Here is a 27,245-nt window from a genome sequence, read left to right on the forward strand (position 1 = left end):
ATCGAAAACTATGACTTTTACAAATTTTCGCCAGCTCCTCATGTGTGGAAGCGTGCAATAAGGAAAAGGTTATGTAGCGATCCATGTTTTTATCGTATTGAGCCACAATTTATTGGAGGGTATTGGTGTGTATCACCAGCTTTTTCCTGTATCTATGATCATGCAGATTGCAAAAGGCGAGAGGTCATGTTAAAACCAACTAAGAAACGACAGTCGCTGCCAAGCAATGCTCCAGCACCAGCACCGGCTTCCAATAACGGTCCCACCGTCAGTGACAACCCTTGCTGTCTGTCCAGCAAGCCTGAGCCGGATTTAGCGTGCAGTTTCGATCAAGCTTGCATGTACCTAACGATTTCCAGCCTCATCAGCTGACTGATCTAGTAGTCCCGCTGCCAACTATCAACATGTATGATCAAGAACACTGGACTGGCAGTGGCCCGGCGCCGGCGCCAGCTGAATGGGAAATTCTATGGTGAGTATTGTTGCCGTTTTATTTTCTGTGTTTTTTTTATTTTGACAATACAGTATCAATATCGGTGTGATTCAAAAGTCAAGCGATTCTCCTGTAAGCAATATCATTGGCTGAGCGGCTTCTACAGTACTGCAGAACAATTGGTGGAACGCTAGGCGCATGCGAATTGGAGCCTTCCTGAAACGCATATGCGTGTCATCGCATCGACGGTAGGCGCGTGCACATGTGAACAGGAGACGCCCCCCGAGAAAATTTTTGGTGGGACTGGCTGGGAACTTCTTTAGGGCACAGACCATTACAGTAAAACTTTCCTTTTTGTTTTTCCTCAGTAAAGAAAATGGCTAATGGAGGGATTTCGATGGATAATATCGCTTTGTGTAACAATGCCTGCACATTGCTGAATCGGATTTAAAAAACCACGTACCGGAGTCTACAGTTTAGTGGCCGTAGTTATTGATTAGGATAGAATACTGTACGTGAAACAGTATGCTGATGTTTTCCGACCGTACAGTATACAATACTTTTTTATATACAGCATATTGTGTAATAAACCCGAAAAAATAAAAAGTATGCATTTATTCTACATGTATTTCAGTACATACAGTATGTATCTTCTATACAGTGCCAGTACATACAGTACAGTACAGTATGTGTCTTCTATTTTTTTTAATACTCTTGTACTGAGCATGCCTACAGTATACAGTACAGTATGCCTGGACAGTAGTGTACATTCTAGAAACACTGTTTTTGGTTACAGTATCAAAGGAGCCAATGGAACAATTTAAAACAAATCAACATGTTCTTTTATTGGTGAAGTAAGTACAAAAACATATTTTTACAAATACTGTACAATGTAAAAACATTAAGTGCACAGCAATTCAAAACATCAACAGGTGTATTGTTTACTGCTAGTGAAAACATTTATTTACAGAAAGTAAAAACATTTACAGTCAGTCTGTATGGTTTACAGTCACATGTTATAAAAAAAAATCTTTATTCATAAAATATACAAAACGCAACATCTCCTTTATTAAAGAACGGCTAGTCAAAACATATACAGTGGGATGGTGTGCAAAACAGTCTGCACCACTACAGTCCTCGAGGGCAGCAAACAGGCTCGGTTTTCAGGGTAACCTTTGAAAACCGTGCCTGTTTGCAGGCCTCAGGGACTGGAATTGTGCAGGTCTTGTGTACAGTAAAGACAAACATTTTTTTATTAATACAAATTAAAACACACAACATCTCCTTTATTTAAATACAGCAGGTCAAAACATTTACAGTACCGTACAGTACAGTTCAGCACAACAGTATGGTCTTAGCTGTGATTAAAAATAAATCTTTATTCATAAAATACAGTATATACAACGCAACATCTCCTTTATTAAAGAAACATATACAGCGGGATGGTGTGCAAAACAGTCAGTCAGGCCTGCACCACTACAGTCCTCGAGGGCAGCAAACAGGCCCGGTTTTCAGGACAACCTTGAAAACCGGGTCTGTTTGCAGCCCTCGGGGACTGGAATTGTGTAGGTCCTGTGTGTGTGTACAGCAAGTTAAAACATTTCTGTATAAATACAAGTTAAAACACACAACAACATCTCCTTTATTTAAGTACAGCAGGTCAAAACATGTACAGTACAGTTCAGCACAACAGTATGGTCTTACCTTTCTTTATTCATAAAATATACAAAACGGAACATCTCCTTTACACAAGAACAGCAAGTCAAAACATTTGCAGTGGGATGGCATGCAGAACAGTCAGGCCTGCACCACTACAGTCCTCGAGGGCAGCAAACAGGCCCGGTTTTCAGGACAACCTTGAAAACCGAGTCTGTTTGCGGCCCTCCGGGACTGGAACAAAACATTTACCAAACATTTTCAACAGTTGAACAGGATGGCCTGAGGGGAGGTGAGGTGTTGTGTGCAGTCTAATCTGTTGTACAGTCAAATGTACAGTATATAAACAGGAGTAATGATGTACACAAAACCTCTCCTCTCTCAATGAACTACTGTACTGTACACAGAATGAGGAACAAGATAAAGACGGAAAAAATTATATTACTATATATATATATATATATATATATATTATACATTATATATTATTAAATAATATTCTTATAAATGTGCATTATTCATGTTTATCCATGTTTTACAAATGTTTTCTAAATGTTTATCCAATTTCAATCTGCCAGAAGAACTTAATAAAGACTGCATTATGTATTATTCATGATTTTTTTTATATTTGTATTTTTTGGTTCCTGATAAAATAAAATAAATATTTATTTACATTCCTGCTAATCATGATCATTGACAACACCCCCCAACTCCCCCCCATACCTACAGTACAGCAATGAATAAGAATGAATGACAAAACAACATGAATCAGTTAATGGTTTTTTTAACTCTCAATTCTCACAATGCTGTTCAAATCAGATTTACATTTCAAATTCGAGAAGGGATTTTCCAAAGCGTTACCGTAAACAAAGCCTCAAAGGGTTGGGGGGGTTGGGTGAGTCATGCGTTAGCTCCCATCTCAAAGAGGATTACAGTACATGCAGGAGCAGTGAGGGGATTGATGCTCGGATAGGGACGGATTAAAAACACAATGACTAGCTTCAGAAAATGAATGACTCTGTGGAGGGGGGGGGGAGTTGGGTGAGTCATGCACAGTAAGCAGCTAGCTCCCATCTCAAAGAGGATTACATTCAGAAAATTAATGACTCTGTGGAGGTGTCTGTCGATAAGAGTTTGTGTGTGCGTAGGGGAGGGATGAAGGATTAGTTGTGCAGCAGTTCAAAGAAATTACATAGAGTAGAGTACAGTAATTTCAAAAGGCAGTTCAACATAATAATTTGATCCCTACACCCCCAAATAAAGTCCATAAAAGCACACAAATCAACCATGTGCAGTCAAACGCACAGGGTCGCAGTCAAAAGCTACAGCACAGATTGAATATCGTAATATCAAGATTGTTTTTGCAGGCTTGTGGATAAAATAACAGTTAAAAAATTATAATTAAAACAATTATTTTTTTGGGCACTCAAGCAAGCAGTGGTTTGTGAAGTTACAGGCGCATGAGCAGTAATCAACTAGCTCCCATCCGAAAGAGGATTACACACAGGCACATAGAGAGGTGATGCTCTGTGCAAATCAAATTCGAGAAGGGATTTTCCAAAGTGTTACTGTGAACAAAGCCTCAAAGGCTTGGGGGTTGGGTGAGTCATGCGCAGTAAGCAGCTAGCTCCCATCTCAAAGAGGATTACACGCAGGCGCAGTGAGGCTTTGTAGCTCGGCTATGGACGGATTAAGAACACAATGTCAAGATTCAGAAAATTAACGACTCTGTGGGGGGGGGGATTTCAAATCCTTGAGTTAGCCTTGTGTGTGTTCGTGGGGAGGGGGCTACAGGGTACAGCTGCATGAAGTTCAAAGATAATGACATACTGTACTATAATTTCAGTACGTACAGTAAAAAGCACACAAATCAACCATGTGCAGTCAAACGCACAGGGTCGCAGTCAAAAGCTACAGCACAGATTGAATATCGTAATACAGTATCAAGATGGTTTTTTCAGGCTTGTGGAGAAAAAAAAATTAAAAAAAAATTTTGTTTTATTTTTTTTGGTCACTCACTCAAGCAAGCAAGTAAGCAGTGGTGGGCGAAGTTACAGGCGCATGCGTAGTAATCACCTGCTGTCAAGCAGGAATGTGATTGAAAACAGACACAAGTTCAAAGGAATGGTGTGGGAGAGAGGTACTGCATTGTAGAGAAGATAAGAAGTTGAAATACCCTGCAGTGCAGTTAATTATCCTGAGCGAGTGGAGTGCGCTGTATATGCCGAAATGTGACACTGTTACAGTACTGTACACGCCTATGCATTTCAACAAATTTTCAAATGAGACATACTGTACAGTACAGCACTGCAAATGCATGTATACTTTAAATATGCAAATTTACAATTACTGCGCGCGCACACACAGACTGTGTACTGATGTAGGTTGAACCGCGAAGGTATTAGACTTCCAAGACAACAGCTCGCAAATGCCCCCTGAGTTTTTACACGGCATTGCAGTATTGCAGACAGCGAGAATAAAATGCTAATATGACGAACGCTAAAATAACGCAATTCACTACGGTCAAAAAAATAAAAAAAACGCACCTAACCGGGATTATCTGAGAGCCGCGGATGTAGCCAATTTAGACTCAGATCGGCCGCCACTGTTGTAGGAATTGCTTTGTACAGTCAGGCCTAGTCCGCTATATGCAATCTTCTCTTCTGCTGGTCATCAAATTTTGTACGCAGTTCACGGCGAAGCTGTATGTTTCTTCATCGATATTTGAACATAGTTGATGGAATAATAGAGTATTCATATTTGACAGTGAGCCGCTAGGACTATAGAACAGTTTTCTTATACAATGAGTGTATATATTCTAATATACAGTTTATGCTTAATATCCTATACAATATATACTGTACACTTCTCTTTGTTCCTTACTATGATTTAAATGTATTATATTCATGTGAGATATGCATAATTATGTACAGTCACAATAAGGATTATTCAAATGGTGTATCGCAGGTACTGTAGCACAATACTGTTAGGATAATTGCTTAGCAACAGTTGCCCTTAGGCCCCTTTTTACACTCCCTTCCCTGTCCCCTCCGCTTTACATGTTTCCCCCTTATCTGGAATATTTTGCAGACAGGTAACACAAAACACTGATTATTTCCTGTTATTCTGTATATTAATGTGAATAACTCTCTTCACCAGTCCACTGGAGTGCCGGAATGCTATTTTTGAATTGTACAGTATAACTGTTCATACATCACGGCCTTCTTGAGAATAATATGCTTTGTGTGTTGTTTTTTATTTTCCAACTTTCGAACAGTTTGTTGCGAAGATTGTTACATGGAAATGTTTTACAGTTTGTGTTATTATACTGTACTAACCAGATTTCTTTTCAAGTCCCAATAATGTGAGAGTTGAAGTTGTTTTCAGTATTAATATTTTTGTTTGAGTTCAAGACACTGCTTGATCGTTGTGACAGACAGTAGTCGCCTTTCTGTGCAATGCTATTGCCGGTACCATGACTGTCGGTGGAAACTACTGTAGGCTTATTTATAGGCTTGTATAATACAACACAATAGTGGGAGAATTTAATTGAGCAGACATTACTGTTTATAACTGAAGTATGACAATACTAGGGCAATTTTATGACAAAATCCACAAATTGATGGCGTTTCAAATTTTGTTTTCCTCGTATTTCCTTTGGTGTTATGAATCTTTATCCTATTAGGTTTACTCGTTCATCCCACAACGCAGTGTAAAATAGAGCGTTTCCCTAGTACATTTATTTTGTGTACGTAGAACAATGGGGACATCATCAGTGAGAAGAGAAGGCAAAATATTTTTTTTGTTGTAATGTGCAAGGTTGAAAAATGTGTTATGTTAATCAACAAGTGTATCCATATTTAAATATAAAAATGTTATTAATTCATTTTTTCCAGGGTGTGAGGGTAGGATTGGGGATTATGTGGGTAGTTGCCCCTGGGTAGGTGGTTAGGCCTCCCGAGAGTGGGGGAGGAGTGAATGGTTTATTACCTTAGCATTTATTAAGGCATTGCATGGCAATGCATTAATCGCCATTAAGGTGGCCAAGGGGGATAGGTAGCGTTGTTTTATGTTGATATTAACCCCTTTGTGACTAGCTAGTCATTGAAACCTATGTTTAATTGACCACTTTGGTTACTAAGTGGTTAATATATCCTGTAATGTATTAAAATCATATTTTATCACCTTTTTCAAGTTGGTTTAGCTTATCTTGCCTATGTATATAATGGGCAACATATTGTCTATTATATACATAGGAAAGATAGGGCTAACGCCAGCCTGGAGTTGGTGATAAAAAAAATGGCTGCATTTCTATCGTTAATCCTGATCCGATAAATATTGGAACTTGATGAATAGCATGATAATTCCCCAAAATGCGGTATTATGACTATTAGTTACAAGATCCAATATTTTTAACACGTCCGATAAAAAGTGCGATATTTTTGTCGGTGCAACGTTGATGTATTGCAGTATAAAAACAACACAATTTTTCTTGCGATAGCACCGCATTTTTAAGTTACCGCAGCTTGATGTATCCGGGCCTAACTGGTGTAGAAAAAACTGTAAACAATGTGAGAGCAGTCTTACCCAAGGTACATTTGGTTTATAGAATTATTTCATATACTCACTTAATTACAGATGCAGCCACGAGTATTAGAACTCTTGCCTGGGAAATTCTGGGGCCGTCTCACAGTAAATGCCACAATTTTGCTGCAACATTGCCTCAACATTTCTGTGAGATTCTTAATGGCCCATCGGATTAACACAGCAGGGGTCCTTACAGTCAAATTCAGTTTGAATGGGACTGCAGGGACCCCCCACTGTGTTAATCCGATGGGCCATTAAGAATCTCACAGAAATGTTGAGGCATTTACTGTGAGTGCCCCAGAATCTCCCAGAATTTCCCAGGTAAGTGTTCTAATACTCGTGGCTGTATCTGTATCATCATTATGCAGTATGCTATATACATTCCATTTTCTATCTTCTTTCCTATAGTCATTCCATTCCCTAATCATATGTTGATTTAATTTCCCTTTTTAAATTCAGTTTTCATTTATTCCTCTCCATTATTTTCCATGTTCATTCTAGTTTCTACATTATTTCCTGTATTGTTTTTGTTCAGTTCATTTCTATGTTCATTCCTTTTTCATAATTATGTGCATTCTTTATACATCCATTTTCTTTCCCATTGTATAATGAGCTACTATATTATTCCCCACCTTAGATTATATGTTCATTCTGTTTTCTATATGCCACTCTATGTTCATTCAACAATCCTACCACATTCTATGATCATTCCATATACAGTACTAAAAAAACTCTGTGGGCCTTATGTTCTCTACATTATACCTACAATATAGGTATTTTCTAAATTATAATGTGCACTGCTTTTTCAGAAATACAGTTCATATGTTCATGACATTTTCTCCATTATATACTGTATGTTAATTACCATACAATATCTCTGTTTGTTACATAAACCTACAGTACGTGCCCTACAGTATTTAATGTATCGATCAAATCCTAAATTAATTTAATTTCCCAGGTCATTTTTAGTGTTTAGTTTATATCCCCCATAATGCAGATGTAGCAAAATGTACTGTCCTCGTGACCTCCGGTAAATAGTGAAATGACTCACTCTGTGTCACTGGGTATGTTTACTACACAAAGAAGGTGTTGAAGTGGAGAACCTGCAAAACAAGGATGAAACCAATGGCATCAGTACAGCAATGCATGAAACCAATGGCATTACTTACTACACTGCGCATCCAAATTACTCATTCAAAATATATTGTTTTAATTTAATGATTGTATCAGTTTCAGTCACTGGTTATTCGAGCCCACCATCCTCCGTTTCCCGTTACTGTCCATTTATTGAATCTTTGACGCGTTTCAATCCTGCTGCAGTGTATTTGTACTGCTTTTGAAGAGCATCTAAAATGGCACCTTTCAAATTGTTGGGTATAGCCTTCTTACCACAGGAGCCATCAAAATGTACTTCTCTGGCCAGATAGCATAAAGCAGCATATCTTTCCAAATTTCAATATCTTGGCGAGCATCCCCAGTGACAGGGATACATCTCTGCCTCCGTGGTTCAGTTACCGCAAGTGTGTTTTTGAAACGTGGCAAAGGTAACTGTTCCAGGACGTGGATGTGGGGGGGGAAGGCTCATAGAAACAATGTCATTATCGCTGAATGAGCAGGATGATTTGTATGGGCTTTCAGGCATCTGGGGATTGCTTTCATGTATATGGAGCATAGGACATCTCCAGATGTGGTGCTCTCTCTATTGCAATAGTCTATCAAGAAGCGAAAGGCGGCCATCCAATCACCACACAATATGGTCTTTGCTCTCTAACATCAGATCCATTTTTTTCCCCAGTGAGTGTTTTTTCTGATCCTGCCCAGGTATCTGTGCACGATAAATGGCAGGTTTGGATACAGGTATGCAAGGTATGCTGTGATTGCAATTGTCAAACAGAAAACCAATTGACAATGCAATGCTATTCCTGAACAAGGCACTGAAAAATTAGACTGGAGCGAGGTCTGAGGTGGCGTGTGCTAGGTCTGATGTGGGATGTGTTTGTTCCAAGCTGATGTGAGCTGGATCTCAAGTGGTGATCTGGGTCTCTAGTGGGGTGAGAAGGGTCTGAAGTGGGGAGAGCTGGGTGCGATGGGGCTTAAGGTTGATGCAAGTTGGACAGAGCTGGGTCCAGTGTGAAATGAGCTGGATGCGGCGGTACGTGACATGTGTCTGGAGTCAGTTGGGGTGGGTCCTCTGCTAGTCAAAAATAAAAGGGCCATTTAGTAAGGTTTTCTTGTTTGCTTTCAATACTTTTCTTTATAAGACCCTATATTATAACATCAAGGTAATTGTACAAGACTCTATTTTTTTTTGAACCAGTTTTCCTGGGATGTTTTGTCTCAATGGTTTTGGCTTGCTTCTTCTTCAACTTTGGTCCCACAGCCTGCCCTGTCTATCACTTTTGTTGAGCGGGCAGGCTTTTCTTTGCCTGAAGACTGTCACTGACTGCTTTCGGGGTAACAGGTCATCTGACAAAGTCATCAAGGATCCTGTGCCTTCTAAGGGTAACTGGTACAGCCTTGAGAAGGCTAATCCATGGCTCGCCATGCACCACTGCTCTGAACTACAATAGACATGTTTTCTATAATTGCTCGCATCTACAACTGATAGGGTGTTAATGGTTTATTCAGAGTTGATATTTTCTTAAGAACAGAAAGGTAGATGGAATATGGAGTATTAATGGCCCAGTACTCTAAAGATTACTCACGCATCACTAGACACTGAATAAACAGGCAGAGGGTTGATAGAGTGGTAATAGCTATGTACAATGCATGGATTTATTGAGATGAAGTGTTTCACGAATAATACGTGACAATTCACATCCACGTCAGGGGCGATCTTGGGGAGGAAAACGCAGGACAACCATAGTTCAGGGGCATTCCAAGGGCGATCCCATCCTTGCTGCAGTAGCTGGCAAGTTAGGACTTGGTTGAGCCGGGAGAGCGACGAGTGGAGAGCATTATTGCACGTGTTATTTTGTGTGCCAAATATTCTGTAACATTTGTACCTCATTTTGTAAAGGCTTTGTACTGTAATAGCTTGAAATTTGGGAGCAATTAGTGATAAATATGTTTCAATATATTGCTACAATTATACATCAATGTTTCCCAACCAAGGTGTGATGTAACCCAAAGGTACATCTGTCTAACCGCGTAACGGTGTCATGTGCAAAAAACAAATGTGTGCTGTTACTGTATAAACCCAAATGCTGTCATGTTTCATGTAATACGGTTAATTAACCACTAGGTGTTAACCACCTCTCATGGTGCACATGCCCCATTTGCAACATGTAAGTGGTCATTAACCCCTAAAGCAGGGGTCTCCAAACTCAGTCTTCATGGGCCACCAACAGGCCAGCTTTTCAGGATATCCCTGCTTCAGCACAGGTGGCTCAATCAGTAGCTCAATTGAAGACTAAGTCACTGATTGAGCCACCTGTACTAAAGCAGGGATATCCGTAAAACCCGGGGGTGACCCTTGAGGACTGAATTTGGGGTCCCTGCCCTAAAGTGTCAATAAGACAAACTATATCAGTCTACATTGACTATGGAATATGTAATAAAGTGACAACTCGAAGTAATTAAATCAAAATATGCTTTATTTAAAATATCTATAAATATTTAGAGGTTTCATAATTTTTTTTTAAATAACACTACTGTTTCCACAGTTTAACAAACATTATTTTTTTTAACAAGTTTTCTTTGAAATACAATATTTGTCTACTCTTTCTGAAGCCTGCAGGCAGAGTGCTGTACAGTTCTGTGAACTAAAATAAATTAGATGTTCATTTCAGTATATGAAAGAAAAGAATAGTGCAAAATTTAAGTGCAGATGTATTGGTAAAGAGATAAATGATGAGATGCAATCTTGGCTCTGATGGTATGCCTACTCACAAGATGTCAGTGGTAAAAATGCGATTAGCAGATAGGGCTGCTACCCAGTAGGTGTTGATGATATGTGGAACTCCCTCTAGGCTCGTCTCGTCAATATGGTGATGGTATATATGAGAGAGAAAAACAGCACTACATAGCGCGATCTGATGTATAAAATACTTTATAAAAAATAGGTGTATCAAATGTGCACTTACAATGTGCTAAAATAAATCAAGCGTTTGTCACAATATATGTGTATATACTGGGTTCACCGCAGCTCTCACCGCCTCCCCTTGGTGCTCCGGAGCTCCTTCGCCTGCACTTTGAAAGATTTCTGATATAGAAAAAATAAACACGATTTTGGTTGAAAGGGGGAATAAATGAGCAGTCTAGGGATCCCAAATGGTTCTGTCCTGTATTTTGTTCTTTATTTATAAAATATTTTACCAGGAAGTAATACATTGAGAGTTACCTTTCGTTTTCAAGTATGTCCCGGGCACAGAGTTAAGACAAATAATACATGGTTACAAATACAGTTGCATAAATGAACAGGGTATACATTATATACAAGACAATGCATGCACAGTTAAAGAAAATACATATAATGGGCATATGCAACAGTTACAGACCAGATTAAGATGTGAGACAGCCTTAGATTTAAAAGAACTTAAACTGGTGGTGGATGTGAGAGTCTCTGGTAGGTTGTTCCAGTTTTGGGGTGCACGGTAAGAGAAAGAGGAACGGCCGGATACTTTGTTGACATTTGGGACCATGAACAGTCTTTTGGAGTCTGATCTCAGATGATAATTGCTGCATGTGGTAGGGGTGAGGAGCTTGTTCAGATAGCTGGGTAGCTTGCCCAGAAAGAATTTGAAGGCAAGACAGGAAAGGTGAACTTTGCGCCTAGACTCGAGTGATGACCAATCTAGTTCTTTGAACATTTCGCAGTGATGTGTGTTGTAGTTGCATTGGAGAACAAAACGGCATATTGAATTGTAGAGGGTGTTAAGTTTGCTAAGGTGGGTTTGAGGTGCCGAGCCATATACTATGTCTCCATAGTCAATAATTGGCATTAGCATCTGCTGTGCGATACACTTTCTGACCAGGAGACTTAGGGAGGATTTGTTCCTGTAAAGTACCCCTAGTTTTGGGATGCAGCCTCTGTTGTAAAATCGAAGTGACTCAACCAATGACTATCAGAAGAATCTGGGGTATTGTTAACCTTCAATGAGTCCATTAGGAGTGAGGTTAAATGGTTAATATATTCCCGGTCCCTAGAGCCAACTAACAGTATGTTATCCTTTTTTGACTCATTCAATAAAAAATGTGTAGATATACATAAATACATATAATTTATTTTAAGTTATGACACTAATTAAATATCTTTCCACTCATAAATGTCACGTTGTTACAACTTGATGTTATAATTAAGTCAAGTCTTAGAGGTTGTTTTCTCTTAGCTTAAGTACCAATTAAGAACAACACTCATCTATCAGACCGATGCAAATATCATCCAAGTGCATTGGTTTCCTTGGTGCTTAAGTGGTTATGATGTCAATGATCTAAACATAATTAGCAATGTCTTTCTCTGTACAATGGTTTAAATATTTAGCAAGTTATCGTAACTTTCATGTTTTTAAAGATAAATTAATACAAATGTTTAATTGTCTTAATCTCCTTTACATATGGCACCGCCTTTTAATATGTTACAAGGCAAACATTGGCATTTAGGCCCAGATTTTACCTGCACAAACCCTTTATTGCCTCCTAATTCTATTTTTATTATCTATCCTATTAAACTAAAACTAACACAGATATTTACAATGTACAGTATAACATATTAATATAAATTAGTTATACAGAAAATGAAAAGAAAGCACTGAAAAACCAAACTGACCCATACACAAACATACATTCTGACAAATTCACTGTAATACGGGCAATAAAAATCGAATCTAAAATTGCGAGCTTTAAATCTTACGTCTCTCTGCGTTAATGTATCATGCATATGCTCCAAGTTTTGCCCCATTTACACACTGGGAATTGTTGATAGGAGCAAATAATAATGAGATGTATCAGACCTCTTCCTTGTGCGGCACTTTTTAATCTAGCAGTTGCAAAATCTGCCACATTCATTGTGCAGTGCAATGCCATAAGATACTGCACAGATGTAGCAAAGCTTAGTGTCTTTGGTGTTTTATTTTGTATCACCAGGCCTCAGTAACTCATAGCTCTCAGTACATATTATTACATTGTGCTAGAAGTCCTTTCAAGTTTACAATCAACAAAATAGATATCCCTTTGAGGTATGCTAGTAGTAAAGAGTGGTACACAGCAAGCTATCAGCTAGTTTAGCTCACACTGCTAGAGATTCAGCCTAGAAGCAGTGGTCATGGGTCCTAGTCTTCTTAGGTCTGACGCCATTCTAGTTGTTAGGTTGGATCCTTAGGCTTATAAACTCTATATAGTTAGTATGGATATCCTTTTAGGAAGTGTGAGATGGGTCTAATTTAAATATACTGTACTTTGTATAGCCATTAGCATAGCAGACCAAAGAAACCAGTCGATCCAAGATGGATCCAAATCCGCAAAACAATTCTGCCATTTCAACTGTAGTAAATATCCACAAGCAGTATATTGCACTGAAAGACTGACTGCTGGATCAGTACAATAGATTCAATGTGTGATTTTAAGACATGATCCATTTAAAATTATTATATGCGTGTATTTTGTGTTGTTGATAGAAATTGCTGTGTATTTTGCTTTTATTCTTATTTGTCCAAATGTTTGGTAGAGACAAACCATGGTGTACTGTATTAAGGAAATTGGAAATTGTGGAACAAAATTGATGGGAAATCGTGTTATGCTTATCTTATGTTTCTTAGCATCAATATATGAACTCAATTTAGCTCTGTGCACTAGCTGGTAAGTAAGAAATGAACATTTATAACAGTATTACTGTATTAAAACATGTCAACTAATGGGCCTACTATATTATATACATTTGATATACTTTGGTTTGTATAATGTGTAAGAATCCAATGTATCAATAATTATTGTAATGAATGAATCTGTTATCAAAGGCAGAATGTCATAACTATACAGTATAATTGCCTGATCTTTCTTTCAGAAATATATTATATCTGATTGTATGTTCAGTTACTGTACATTGGAGAGTTATATTATGGGTGAAGCTGTTAAAAGATGGTATTAAGTTGTTTGAATTGCTCTGATTAGGTTTAGCTGATGCAACCAAAGAGACTATGACAGTTACTGTAGGTTGGATTGATAAGGAGATCTGTGAATATTCCAGTATTCTATGTATAGAATACATGTGCTGTTTCTTATGAGATCATATCACTTTGAAGCTGCAGGACCTAATTTGGTAATAAATATATGTATTAAGAGAGCTGATTCAAGGAATATTATCTGGATAAATATTCAGCAGTGTAGGCTGAGAGACAAGGCGAGAGGCGGGAGGAAGAAGCAGCACATCTTTATACCACCATGTTGTGAGGACTGTGAGGACATACTGTAGGATTTCACCATGAAGAGAGAAAGAGACAGGTTAAAACCAACATGGAGGAAACAAAAGTTTTATCATGACATTAAGGCCGCGCTTATAGTGCTGGCGACAGCGAGGCGATGGCGATGGTGATGTCACGCTGCGGTTGCTGAAAAAATTAAATTGAAACTTCCAGCGATTGCGATCAAGCCGTCGCGACGCTCCTACTATAAGCAAACATGATGGCGTCAATACATTTGTTTTGATACAACGTCGCGTCGCTGTCGCCGGCACTATAATCGTGGCCTAAGATTCATTTAGAAAGAGAAAGAAAGCTGTGCAACCATTTTTAAGAATCCATCATTCATTTGGAACGTCAACTGCCATTTTGTACTATTTTTATGTAAGTAATTATCTTCAAAAGAAACGTTTTGCTTTTATGTGATGAACCAGAATTACTGAGGTCTGTTATGCTGGCGTAATTATGAAAAAGACGTGAAAAGACATTTAATATAATGGTTACCTTCGTGACATACAGTACAGTAAGGTCTGGCATTGTATCAAAGCTACAAATACAATGAGGACGATGCAACATGTTTTGTTGTGTCATTTGTTTTTATAAGTAAAATTGTGAAATGTACATGGTACATTTCAAAACATATTTTATACAATACTTTACAATTTAAGTGGTTAACTATCTAATGGTTCGTTTTCTCATGAATGTAGTATTTATCCATAGGTTGTTTCATGGCCCTTTCACCAAGACTTGATTGTGGGATGAATCCACATGTGACTATATTCTTGTAAAGGAGTTATCAGGTTCCATACGGTAAAGTAAGTGGAACTATACCCCGAGAGCAAGTGATAAGAGACAAAAGTGCACCAACTCCACTTAACACATTAGTGGACAGCGCTGTACTACACATTGGGTGGGGGGATTGACCTTGTGGACACCGGGTTGGTTGGGTGCCCAAAGGTCCCTAGGTACATTGGGGGACAGTGACTCCATTGAGAGGGGGCGGAGTATTGGGAGGCCGTGCGAGGCCTGGTGGGTAGGCTGTAACTATATTAGCTGCATATAGTAAACTGTTCTGCTTTACCAAGTGTGTATTTTTTATGTGTCCTGTGTAGCCAGGGCTGTTTTCTGGCTACCAGTCGGCCCTTCTCCTGGAAAGAGCCCTAGTAAGAGCAGGCCTGCCAGGACTAATCTTGGGGTTTCCCCACCCCCAGCAGCTTCAGTGAGTCACAGGGGAGGCGGTGCAACTAGGCCTGTGTGTCCAATCAGGGACTCAGACCTGGTTCCTGCTTTTCCTGTACTTAAGGGGCTGCACTACCAAATTCAACAGTTGTGCCTCTACTCTTGAGAGAGGCTGGTCTACCCAAATAACTGCAGGGCTATGCTAGTTTGTACTCCCTTCCTTAGGGTAGTGGAGTAGGAGACTGTTCCTCTTACTCCACCAGGGAGTAAGGGAAGAGCTAGGACTGCTTCAGATACCCTAGGCTTGGAGTGAATGTCCATGAATACATCCTGAGGGTGAAGGCCCTAAGAAGTTCCTGTTGTTGTGTATGCTGTGCAATCTGCAGTGTGCAATAAAGTGTTCCTGTTTTACTATACCTTCCTGTCTGAGACTGCAATCTGTCAGGGGAAGGCTAAAGAATCTCTCCCGCAGGGATTGCTCCCCACATCCCTGGGGCCGGTAAGAGATGGAGGCGCTGTCACCATGAGTACAAATCAGTTATTACCCCAGAAGCCTGTTCTGACATCCCCTACCACCATGCGAGAGACTCAGATCTGCTGTGAGCCAGCAGGTATGCACCCACCACCCCATGTAGCAGCAAAGTCTCCCAGTTGGGGGGAGGGAGATTTTGCACCTGTAACGGGGGAATTCCAAATGCTAGAATCCTGTACAGGTGGAGGCGCTACCGAGCATCACTCAGGTATACCCCAGGTTCCCAGTAGCAGAGACTCAGCTCTCCTGTATGCCACAGGTATACCACCACACATATACTGTAGCCCCCCCAGGTGGTGGGGGAACGTGCGCTACACTTACATTTATTAGAAATGCAAAAAAATGTTATATTTTAGCCAGATTTCCATCAAGTTTTGCGATTCTCATCAGAGTTTTGCAAAAATAACAGTATATGAGTTCACATACAGTGGCCTCACGTGTGCTAATGTCTTCAAATAGGTTTTGTGGAATGATTATCGAAAAAATATTGCCATATTGCTCTGTTTGGAGAAGTCAGTAATAAACCGCACATCTCTAATCAGAACCAGTAAAGTCGCAGGTGCTGGAGTTCCAACAAGATAATTACTAGTACTGTACATTTACATGTACCTCAGAATAGAAGATAATACCAATGGAGGAGATAAGGTCCTAATGTGAGGGAGTTTCTCCTACAAAAGCCACTGTAGGTTAGCTGCATTCAGAGAGTGATATTTCCTATTTTACTAGTATCGCAAGGACTGTATACGCCACCCCAAGCACTACTTTATACAATACACGGAGAGATACCTGTGCAAAAAAAGGAACTACAGTACGCGAGATACCGGAGAAATATGATAATTTAAGTACACTTTGTTTATTGAAATTTGCATATATCCCAGGTGTGTTCCTTTTTGTGCACAGGTGTCTCCTCAGGAATCGGTCACTCTCTTTCCCTATATATCAATATATACTGTATACACCATTTATATTATATATATACCATCACGTTTTAAGTTATGGTGGGTGAAAAAGGCAACAAGAAAACTCCACCATATTGCATATACAGTAGCAAATAAAAGATCACTTGTGAGCACATTCACATGTCTTAGGCAGGCCTGCAACTCTGCCTTTCATCATTATCACCCAGCATATAGTGCTTCCACTGCAGCAAGGGATTCTGGGAAATGACATGCAAATGAGCACACCGTGTCACCTTGTTACCTGAAAGACCATTGTTACATGGAGCACATATAAGCTAATGCTCGCTGTTAACACAACTTTAAAGCACAGCATGGGAATCAGATGCAAAGCTAGATGCAAATCAGATGCAAACCCATGCTGTGCTTTAAAGCTGTGTTAACAGCACTGTATGCTGGGTGATAATGGTGAAAGACAGGGTTGCAGACCTGCCTAAGACATGTGAATGTTCTCACAAGTGATCTTTTTATTTGCTATATGCTATACGGTGGAGGTTTCTTGTTGCCTTTTTCACCCACCATAACTTAAAACGTGATGGTAAACCCTAGAGCCTTGAAAATTGCAAAGCCAGCAGTACAACCAACTTCCCACTGATGATACCCATTAAGTTTGAAACATGTCTGTGAATGGTTTCTCTGGCTTTGCATCTGATTCCCATGCTGTGCTTTAAAACTGTGTTAACAGCAAGCATTAGCTTATAGGCGCAAAGTTCACCTTTCCTGTCTTGCCTTCAAATACTTTCTGGGCAAGCTACCCACCTATCTGAACAAGTTCCTCACCCCTACCACATGCAGCACTTATCATCTGAGATCTGACTCCAAAAGACTGTTCATGGTCCCAAGGCTCAACAAAGTATCCGTCCGCTCCTCCTTCTCTTACCGTGCACCCCAAAACTGGAACAACCTACCGGAGACTCTCACATCCACAACCAGTTTAAGTTCTTTCAAAACTAAAGCTGTCTCACATTTTAATTCTGGTCTGTAACTGTTACATAAGCCTATCATATACATCTTCTCTAACTGTGCATGCAATGTATTTTATATAATGTATACCCTGTTCATTTATGTAACTGTATTTGTAACCATGTATTATTTGTCATATTAACTATGCCCAGGACATACTTGAAAACGAGAGGTAACTCTCAATGTATTACTTCCTGGTAAAACATTTTATAAATAAATAAATAAATATATGGGCTCCATGTAACAATAGTTTTTCAGGCAAAATGTGAAATGGTGTGTCCATTTGCATGTCATTTCTCAGAATCCCTTGCTGCAGTGGAAGCACTGTATGCTGGGTGATAATGGTGAAAAGCAGGGTTGCAGACCTGCCTAAGACATGTGAATGTGCTCACAAGTGATCACACGCACTCTGCACACTGCACACACAGACTGCACACTTAAAGTTCAATGAAAAAACAAAATGATACTAAGCAGAGAATGAGGTGCATGCAGAGGGACATGAGCACCAACAAATCAAAATGATATACAGCAGCAAGAAGTCCGCAGCACTCTTCAAATGATAGAAGAAATCACAGATTTATTAATAGGCAAACCAATGCAACCAAAGCAGAGCAACATTTTGGACCTAGCACAGACCATTCTCAAGCCCAGGGTTGTGAGGTCTTCTATCATTTGAAGAGTGCTGCGGACTTCTTGCTGCTATATATATATATTTGAGGGTCTGGATGGGAGTAATACCGCCTTTAGGTATGATCGCCTAAATCCCTGTGCTAACCTGAATGGCCTTTAGTGGACATGCGATGTTAGCGGGAACACCTCTTTTGCATAACATTAGCACTGATGGCCAGAAAAATTAAACCATACATTATTTCAAAGATTAGCACTACGTTAATATTAGGTTATTCTCTTAAGTGGAATAACCTGATGTTAATCTAGGTTAATGTTAGCTAATAGCCTAACGGAGTTTAGTGCATCCTGCCCTCTGTGCTTTCAATATACATAGTTGCACTACAGACCCTAACATTAGAACATCAAAAGACATCTTACAGAGATCAAACCCTTCAGCGATCTAAAAGACCTATAAAACCGTTAATAACATGCTCACCCAACTGAAATGCTACCTTTATCAAACCAACACCTACTACACCACTTGTGCTTATCATATTTTAAGGGCAAAACCAATATAGGGATTGTTCATCAAAAATATGAATTATCACTGATTTACACAATCATTGCTTCTCACCAGGCCAGATTATTTTCTATACATTTTTTATGGGAACAAAACTATTTGGCATGGCAGTAAATTGAAATCATTATTAAAATGAAGTATTGATGGTGGTTCACAGCGCAGTACGATTACTTGTTTTGACATTTATATTTCTAACGTTTCGTAGTAGATTTTACATGGCTTGTAGCTCTATTCAGAAAAAGTGAGTATGTTTCTTAAAAAATATATATATATATTTTTTGTTACCAATATTGTAAGATGATTCTCTTTCTATTTTGGGTGGATTTCTAATCAAATGTACTAAAATCTGTAGTATTGTGTTACCATGGAGATGTTTCCACTCTTATATCTTTAACTTTTACAATTGCTTTGCACTGTTTTCATCTAGACCCTGGGGTTGGAGGGGAAGGAACTACTATTGGACTATTGGATGGCTACCAAACCACAACATAAAACTTAAAACGTTCTTCATAAAATATGGAATTAGCAATAAAATAAATCTTATATCAAATTAAATGTTTAAAACACGCTGTAAATTCCTTTAAGTCACTGTGACGGTGAGGGGGTACCCAGGCCAATAAATAAAGGAAATATGCCCGCCTGGGTGCCCCTGAGCCAGATTGGGAATTGTAGAGTGTCAGCTCTGCAACCCAGCAAGGGTGGTAATACTACAAATGTATTCAAAATGCCTATGTCTCTCCCCCCAGGGATAAGGGGGCGAGAGTAATGCTGTGTATCAGCTGTATAAGCCATGTAACAGGGTTCCCCTGAGTCATAGTGGGTAAATGTAAAGTGTCAGCTCTGCAGCCCACTAATAGCTGCAACCCTGTAATTATGTTAGAATGGTCTGTTTGTGTCCCGCTAGATATAAGGGGACCACATGTATAAGTCATGTAACAGAGTCGCCCTCAGTCATATGGGGTAAATGTGAAGCATCAGCTCTGCAGCCCACTGCTGGCTACAAGCCGGTAAATGTGTTAGAATTGTCTGTGTGTGTGCTGCTAAGCATAAGAGGACCACATCATTATGCTGAGTTACATTGTATCAGTTATGTATCGTGTGTGCACATTGCAACAGTTGTTTACTGCCAACCGCAAGGAAGGAAAAATGGTTTTAAAAACCACAGCCTTGCACATAGCATATAAGCAGCAAGCTAACTTTGGATAGGAATGTCCCAGCGCTCTTATTTTTGGTATGCATACTGCTAGGGGTAATCATTAATCCGGCTATGTTTTCTGTATTAGAAACTTTCATAAGAAGTAATGAATGAAAGTCCCCCTCTTTTTGGTGTATTAATATTATAAGGGTAAGGGGATTTTCATTCAGGCCAGAAAAGGAGGTGACACTTAGGGTGTAATTACTAGACTTTAAAATGCATGGCAGGTAATCCCAGTGAGTAAGCAATGCATAATTAGACTCATGTTTCTAAAGCCACCCTACTGATTCGGTTCCCCTGTGTCTGGTAGTTCAAAGAAACTGACCCTGTAAAGTGTTGAGTGGGGAGGGGGAGAGGTAAATAGTTTTCCCTGACATATGTCCAGGTGTCAGGGAAATGGCAGACAGCATGTCACCAGGGAAGTGGGCTTGGCTAGGTATACTAAGTGGCTTAAGGGCGAAGTTCGCACATGTTCGCAGCATACCTTGAAGCCTCTGCCAGGCTCCTTGAAGAATGGGTGAACCTTGCCAATAGGTGGGATGTTTTGTTCCCATGCCGCGATTGGTTGAAAAGTGTAAAGGTAGGACTTGTGAGGTTTTAAAAGTCCGTGCAGCCAGTCAGGGGGTAGATTAAACATGCTGTAAATAGATTCACCTGAGATTCCATCTAAGATCTTTCCTGTAGCCAGAGCTAACATCGTAACTAAGTGTATTTTTGTATTATTTTGTAAATTAAGCTTTGTATGTTCATTATGTGAATAAATTACAATTTATTTTATCTCTTGTTTTTCTCAATCAAAGAATCTGGGTATTTTTGTGTTAAAAGCATTGGTCTCCAGTGACAGTCACTATTTTCTTTTTGTCTGTAATGGGCAGCTGAGAATAGCTTTGGACTGCAATTTTATATAAACCCCAAAAAGTACTTCTGAATGAAATATTAAGAATGGTAGAAGGTTTTTTTTCCCTGCAACTACAGTTCCAAACTCCTAAATGTTTATAGAATGTTGGTTGAATAGCGATGAGTTCTAATTAATCTGATGCCAGCAGTAAGACATAAATATTAATAATTGGGCTCCTGTGCATGATTTAGTCATTGTACATAGGTTTTTACTTTACTGCTGTCAGTGCGCCATCTATATATGAAAAATCTGCAGACACTTGAAACAACAATTGCGAAATCCAAACGGCCAAATCTTTAGTTTTGTTCTAGTCTTGGTTTTTGTAATGAGTTTAGTTGACACGAGACCCAGGGGCTAAATATTTATTTTATATTAAAAAAAACAGACGATCGATGGTTCATTGGAAAAAAAAGAAAAAGGGAATTGCAAGCTCAAAAAGCAACCATTATTACAGACCACACCAGTTATAATTATTAGAACATTATTGAGAAGGCTAAGCACAGAAACAACAATTGCAGATATTAGTATAAATAAATAAATAATACAAGTAATCACATGTATTGTTATAACTTTTTTCCATAAGTTTAAAATACAGAATAAAACTTGATAAACATATTTATTGTGAAATACAATTAAATAACACATTTAGTAACAGTTCTCAGCATGGATGTAACATATTGATCATAGCCTAGTTACAGTATTGTTTGCTCATATCTCAGAGCACAGGATTTGTGCATTAGAATCCTATAGAAAAATCATTTTGTGTGTGTCTTGTAAATTACTTTCACTTGCTGCAGAGTGGAGACTGCACCTCCACTGATATTGGTATCACTGCTGACAAACATGCAAGACTGAAGCAGTTCTCAGTCCTTCACAACAAGCAGGAGTTGATCTGTCTGCTACAGTACAGTACAGTATGTAGCAGTTACTGCAGCCCCCCTTCGTGCTGACACACATGTTGTTGGTGGCGTCTTTGCTAAAGAACTGCAGACAGGCACTTAGGAGACTAGATGTGAGCTGGATGCAAAGATGCCTCATCCACGCAGACCTCCTGCTGGCAATATGTAAATATACCTGCAGACTGGCTGTACTGTATGAGGCTTCCCAGAAAAGACTTTGTAAAGAAACTAGGCACGAGCAAGCTCTCTGAAAATTCTATCACTGAAGCGTTAGTGTTGGAACTGCATTGTTTATCTTATTCTCACTGAATTGCCTATCATCACAAGTGCAGTATGTTTGCCTCCATCTGGTATGCCAAGAAGCTTGGGCGCAGGCTTGTGCTCAATGCCAGGAAAGCAAAACTCCAAAAGGTATGACTTTAATAGTAACTAAGTATTTATGTTGTGGCACATATTGGACATGGGAATATGGAACAGATCTGCTCTGTATTTCTTACATGTGTATTTATATACTGACTATTAGTCTCTTTTTGCCTTTTTCTCTATAGATTTTAACTCTGTTCTGTTATCCTTGAAAGTCCTGTTTTTGTTTTTAACTCACAATATTACAGTGTAATCACAATGCTGCCTGACTATAAGCATCCCTGAGCTTGTTGCTATGCTGCATCATTTTATTCTTAGATCTATACTAAAGACACTCCTCACTAATTGTACGTCATTTATTATTAATATGGGCAACAGATTTAATTGTGTACGTTATCATACTCTGTATGCATAATTTGTGCATTCCCAGGCGTAACTCATCACACCTTATTTTATCGTTTCTATTGATCTAAACACGATTTGTGTTATACTTCTCACTAAAAGGCAATTACTGTACTTTCTGGCAAATCCAATACTTTAACTAACACACTATGCTTATTTATTTTTTTAACCTGTCTCCCTTTCAATGTGTTATTTGTCTCAGCAACTTTAACACAATCCCGAAAAAAAAGTTTGTGCTAAAATCTTCAGGTTTAAGAGATATCTAGAGTATTTTTCATATATTTTATTCACGGTAAGAAAAAGAAATATGAAAGTGTTAAAATGTCTCTGCCTTTGGAGATAAGAACCAATGTTCGCTTCTTCAGACAAGTCTCTTTATCTCCCTATGCCCCAGGCACTCCCAATAAATTAGATTGCAATATCTATATATAGAGCACCGTACGCTGATGGCTTGTATAAGAAAGAAATATGATGAATATTTTAATAACACTTTTTATTTTCGTACATTTATTTTATAACACTTTATACCAGCTCATTTCATAATTTTTTCAAACGGTTCAAGTCCTATTACATATGTATATATTACATATATGTCCAGTGTATATTTTAATGGGCTATCACTACAGTTATTTATAGATAAAACTATACATACAGATGAATCACAACTCCCTGATGACGGTTATATTGCAGGAAATTTCTCCTGACCCGTCTTTTCACTTTTTCTAATATGGCTTCCCGAACAGCAAAGGCTGTTGCATCTACAGTATAGTCAGTGATAACACCATATTAACTATGAGTCTTTTTAACTTTGTATAATGGAACTATGTATGAATGATTACAAATGCCTGTGCCTTTAGGTGCATGCCTTCTCTCCTCTCCCTGTCCAAGTGGTGATCATCTATCGCCTACCTATCTCTACTCACCCCCCTTCTGCTTTTCTCTCTCACTTTGAATCCTGGCTCTCTTTCTTTCTCTCCTCAGACTCCCCTGTATTTCTTCTTGGGGACTTCAACTGCCACATTGATGATCACTCTCTCCCATGTGCTTCCCACTTTCTCTCTCTAACCTCTTCTTTTGGCCTTCAACAGTGGATGGCATCCAGCACCCACAAGGATGGACACCATCTAGACCTGGTTTTCACTAAAACTTCTCTCTCTGATTTCTCCATTTCCCCCTTTCCTTTCTCTGACCATCACCTCATTTTCTCTCTCTCACTTCTCTCCTTCTCCATCTCCATCTACCCCTCATTTCTGTAGAAACCTGCGCTCTATTAACCTACCAGCCTTTGATTCCACTTTACTCTCCTCCCTCTCCTCTCTCAGTTGTGCTACAGACCCTGACAACCTGGTGAAGAACTACAACTCTGCCTTATCCTCCTCTCTTGAGCTACATGCCCAGCTTTCTCTCTGCCAGCCTCGCCATTCTAATCCCAGACCCTGGCTAAATCCCCACACGCACATTCTGCATTCCTCCACTCATTCCTCTGAATGCCTCTGGAGGAAATCTCACACTCTCGCTGAATTCCTTCACTACAAATTTATGCTATCCTGTTTCAACTCTGCCCTCCCTCAGGCTAAACAACCCTACTTTTCTTCACTAATCAACACCCACAAGTCTAAACCACGCCAACTCTTCTCTGTCTGACTCTCTACTCAAACCACCCTCAGCTGCCTCTTCTTTTTCCTTCATCTCATCTCAGAACTTTGCTGACTATTTTAAGGAAAAGGTGGAATCCATACATCAGAACATACCCTCTATTTGCTCCTCTCATCCTACACCACTTCCTAACGCTCTTCCTGCCTTCCTTGACTCTTTTTCTGCTGTCTCAAAGGAGGATGTGTCATTGCTGATCTCCTCTTCTCCGTCTACCAGTTGCCCTCTTGATCCCATTCACTCCCATCTCCTAAAACCTCTTGCTCCTACTATAACCCCTACGCTCACACACATTTTTAATTCCTCCCTCTACTCTGGTACCTTTCCTCCTCCTTCAAACTTGCAACAGTTATACCATTACTCAAAAACAGCAAGCTTGAACCTACCTGTCTTTCTAACTACTGACCTGACTCCCTCCTGCCTTTTGCCTCTAAACTCCTTGAACGTCTTGTATTCTCTCGCCTGCTCCATTTCTCACCACATATTCTCTCCTAGACCCTCTACAATCTGGATTCCGCACTGCTCAATCCACTGAAACAGCCCTCACTAAAATAACTAATGACCTCCATGCTGCCAAAGACAAAGACACTCTCCTCATATTACTCGATCTCTCTGCAGCATTTGATACCATGGACCACCCACTCCTCCTTCACATTCTCCATACTCTTGGGATTCGTAACAAAGCTCTATCCTGGAACTCCTCTTACCTCTCCCATCGTACTTTCAGTGTCTCTTCTGCTTGCACCTCTATCGATCTCTCTGTGGGGGTACTCCAGAGCTCTGTCCTGGGACCTCTCCTCTTTTCTCTGAACACACTCTCTCCAGGTTACCCAATAACATCTCTTGGGTTCAAATATCACCTCTATGCTGATGACACACAAATTTACTTCTCAACCCCTGACCTTACACCTGTTGTACAGACCAAAGTTTCTGAATGTCTCTCTGCGATATCATCCTGGATGGCCCTCTGCTGGCTTAAACTCAACATGTGAAAAAAAAAGAGCTCCTCATATTTCATCCCAAACCTGGCCTCACAACCTCCTTCCAATTTACTGTTGGAAGTTCTGTCATACACCCAGTAGCGCAAGCATGCTGCCTAGGGGTCCCACTTGACTCCTCTCTCACATTCTCCTCTCACATTCAAAACATATCTAAAACCTGTTGCTCTTTACTCCACAATATTACAAAGATACGCCCTTTCTGTTGCTCCACTGCTAAAACTCTGACACGGGCCCTCATTCTCTCCCGTGGTAAAGTTGTGGTGAGCGCATAGGGATCATCAAAAAAAATATATATATAAAAGAACAGAGTTAATACTGGAACATCTATATGCTTATCGTAACCAATAACAAAAACCATACACACGGGGAAGGTAATAGTAGTGTAAATAATAAAAGCTGATCAGAGCTCTACTCACACGGGCAAGTGTGAGTTATTCACATCAGGGAGTCTTTGTATTTCTCTTCTCCAAACAGCTCACGAAACTTCTGTGGGCTGCTTACATTGGATGGTTGTCCTCATTCTCTCGATTACTGTAACCTCCTGCTGTCCGGCGTTCCTGCCTCTCACCTATCTCCCCTACAATCTATCCTAAACACTGCTAACAGTATCACTCTACTCTTTCCTAAATCTGTCTCAGCGTCTCCCCTACTGAAATCCCTCTCCTGGATTCCTATCAAATCCCGCATCTCATACTCAATTCTCCTCCTCACTTTTAAAGCTTTACACTCTTCTTCCCCTCCTTACATCTCAGCCCTAATTTCTCGCTATGCACCACCCCAACTCAAGGATGCCTTGTCTCTACTCCCTTTGTATCTAAAGCCCTCTCTCGCCTTAAACCTTTCTCACTGACTGCCCCACACCTCTGGAATGCCCTTCCCCTCAATACCCGACTAGCACCCTCTCTATCCACCTTTAAGACCCACCTTAAGACCCACTTGCTTATAGAAGCATATGAGTAGCACTGTGACTAACACTATACACCTGATACATAAAGCTTGGCCCCCTGCAGACACACTTACAAGAATGCCCTCCTACTGTCTTGGTACGTTCTTCCTACGTTCAGTGCCAATTAGATTATAAGCTCTTCGGAGCAGGGACTCCTCTTCCTAAATGTTACTTTTTGTCTGAAGTACTTATTCCCATGTTCTGTTATTTGTATTATTTGTTATTTATATGATTGTCACATGTATTACTACTGTGAAGCGCTATGTATATTAATGGCGCTATATAAATAAAGACATACATGCCAAGACCGTACATTTCATGTGGTAGTTTCTAGTGGTGTATTAAGACACTTTAGGCCATATTAAAGTGAACTTTTTGTAAGATGCCTTGCTGATTAGCACTGCTAAATAAATACAGCCTTTTGTGTCTCCCTAGTAATACTAAATGAGGGATTTGGAGAAAGTTTGTACGGTTAGTGAAGTTTGGAGAAGGATTTCTATGTGGACAATATAATGGAACGTACAGTACCAACGTTTCTTTCCTTAATTATTGGTCTTTCCTTTTCATTTGTGTCCACTAGATAGGCCAGGCCTGAAGTGGTGTTAACCTATGACTTTTACTTCAAGTATGTTAGTAGCCAGATACTGTCGATGGTGGCTATCTATAAAGCTATATGTTGTTGACATGCCAGTTTTATTAAATGAAATTACCAATTGTTAAGTGAATGTACAGTAGTAACTTCTCGCTAGATGTTTGTTACTTGGTGTGTTTTGAAAGCACCTACCCCATCCTCCTGTGCATTGCTATGCATTGCATGCATCTATAGCAGTGAAAGTGTCATGTATGTTTCATTGAAGATATTTTACAGGGGTTTTGCTCTGCCTACCGCTACTGTACTCAGGACGGTTATAAAGCAGATTTGCAAGTACTTTCAGGCAAACGTTATAAAGGCTCAATTTACGAAAGCCTCCTTATTAGCGCATCTTCATTTTAATGGTA

At 39.6% G+C, this 27,245-nt stretch overlaps 1 protein-coding gene across 12 annotated transcripts in view; it reads left to right on the forward strand.

The window, feature by feature from the left end:
* The window catches only part of DLG2 (discs large MAGUK scaffold protein 2), a 1,892,764-nt gene that overhangs the window by 938,541 nt on the left and 926,978 nt on the right, over positions 1-27,245 (forward strand). Inside the window, exon 1 of one of the 12 annotated variants that reach the window (XM_075592574.1) lies at positions 21,850-22,292. The exons of 10 other annotated variants lie outside the window; for them this stretch is intronic. In XM_075592574.1, the coding sequence (XP_075448689.1) occupies positions 22,215-22,292 (78 nt within the window). In that variant the 5' untranslated portion in view covers positions 21,850-22,214. Of the gene's footprint in view, positions 1-21,849; positions 22,293-27,245 lie in introns of those variants that run through there. One more of the 12 variants, XM_075592579.1, reaches the window with a different exon arrangement.

The sequence above is a fragment of the Ascaphus truei genome, chromosome 3, assembly GCF_040206685.1.
Source record: "Ascaphus truei isolate aAscTru1 chromosome 3, aAscTru1.hap1, whole genome shotgun sequence".
Lineage (NCBI taxonomy): Eukaryota > Metazoa > Chordata > Amphibia > Anura > Ascaphidae > Ascaphus > Ascaphus truei.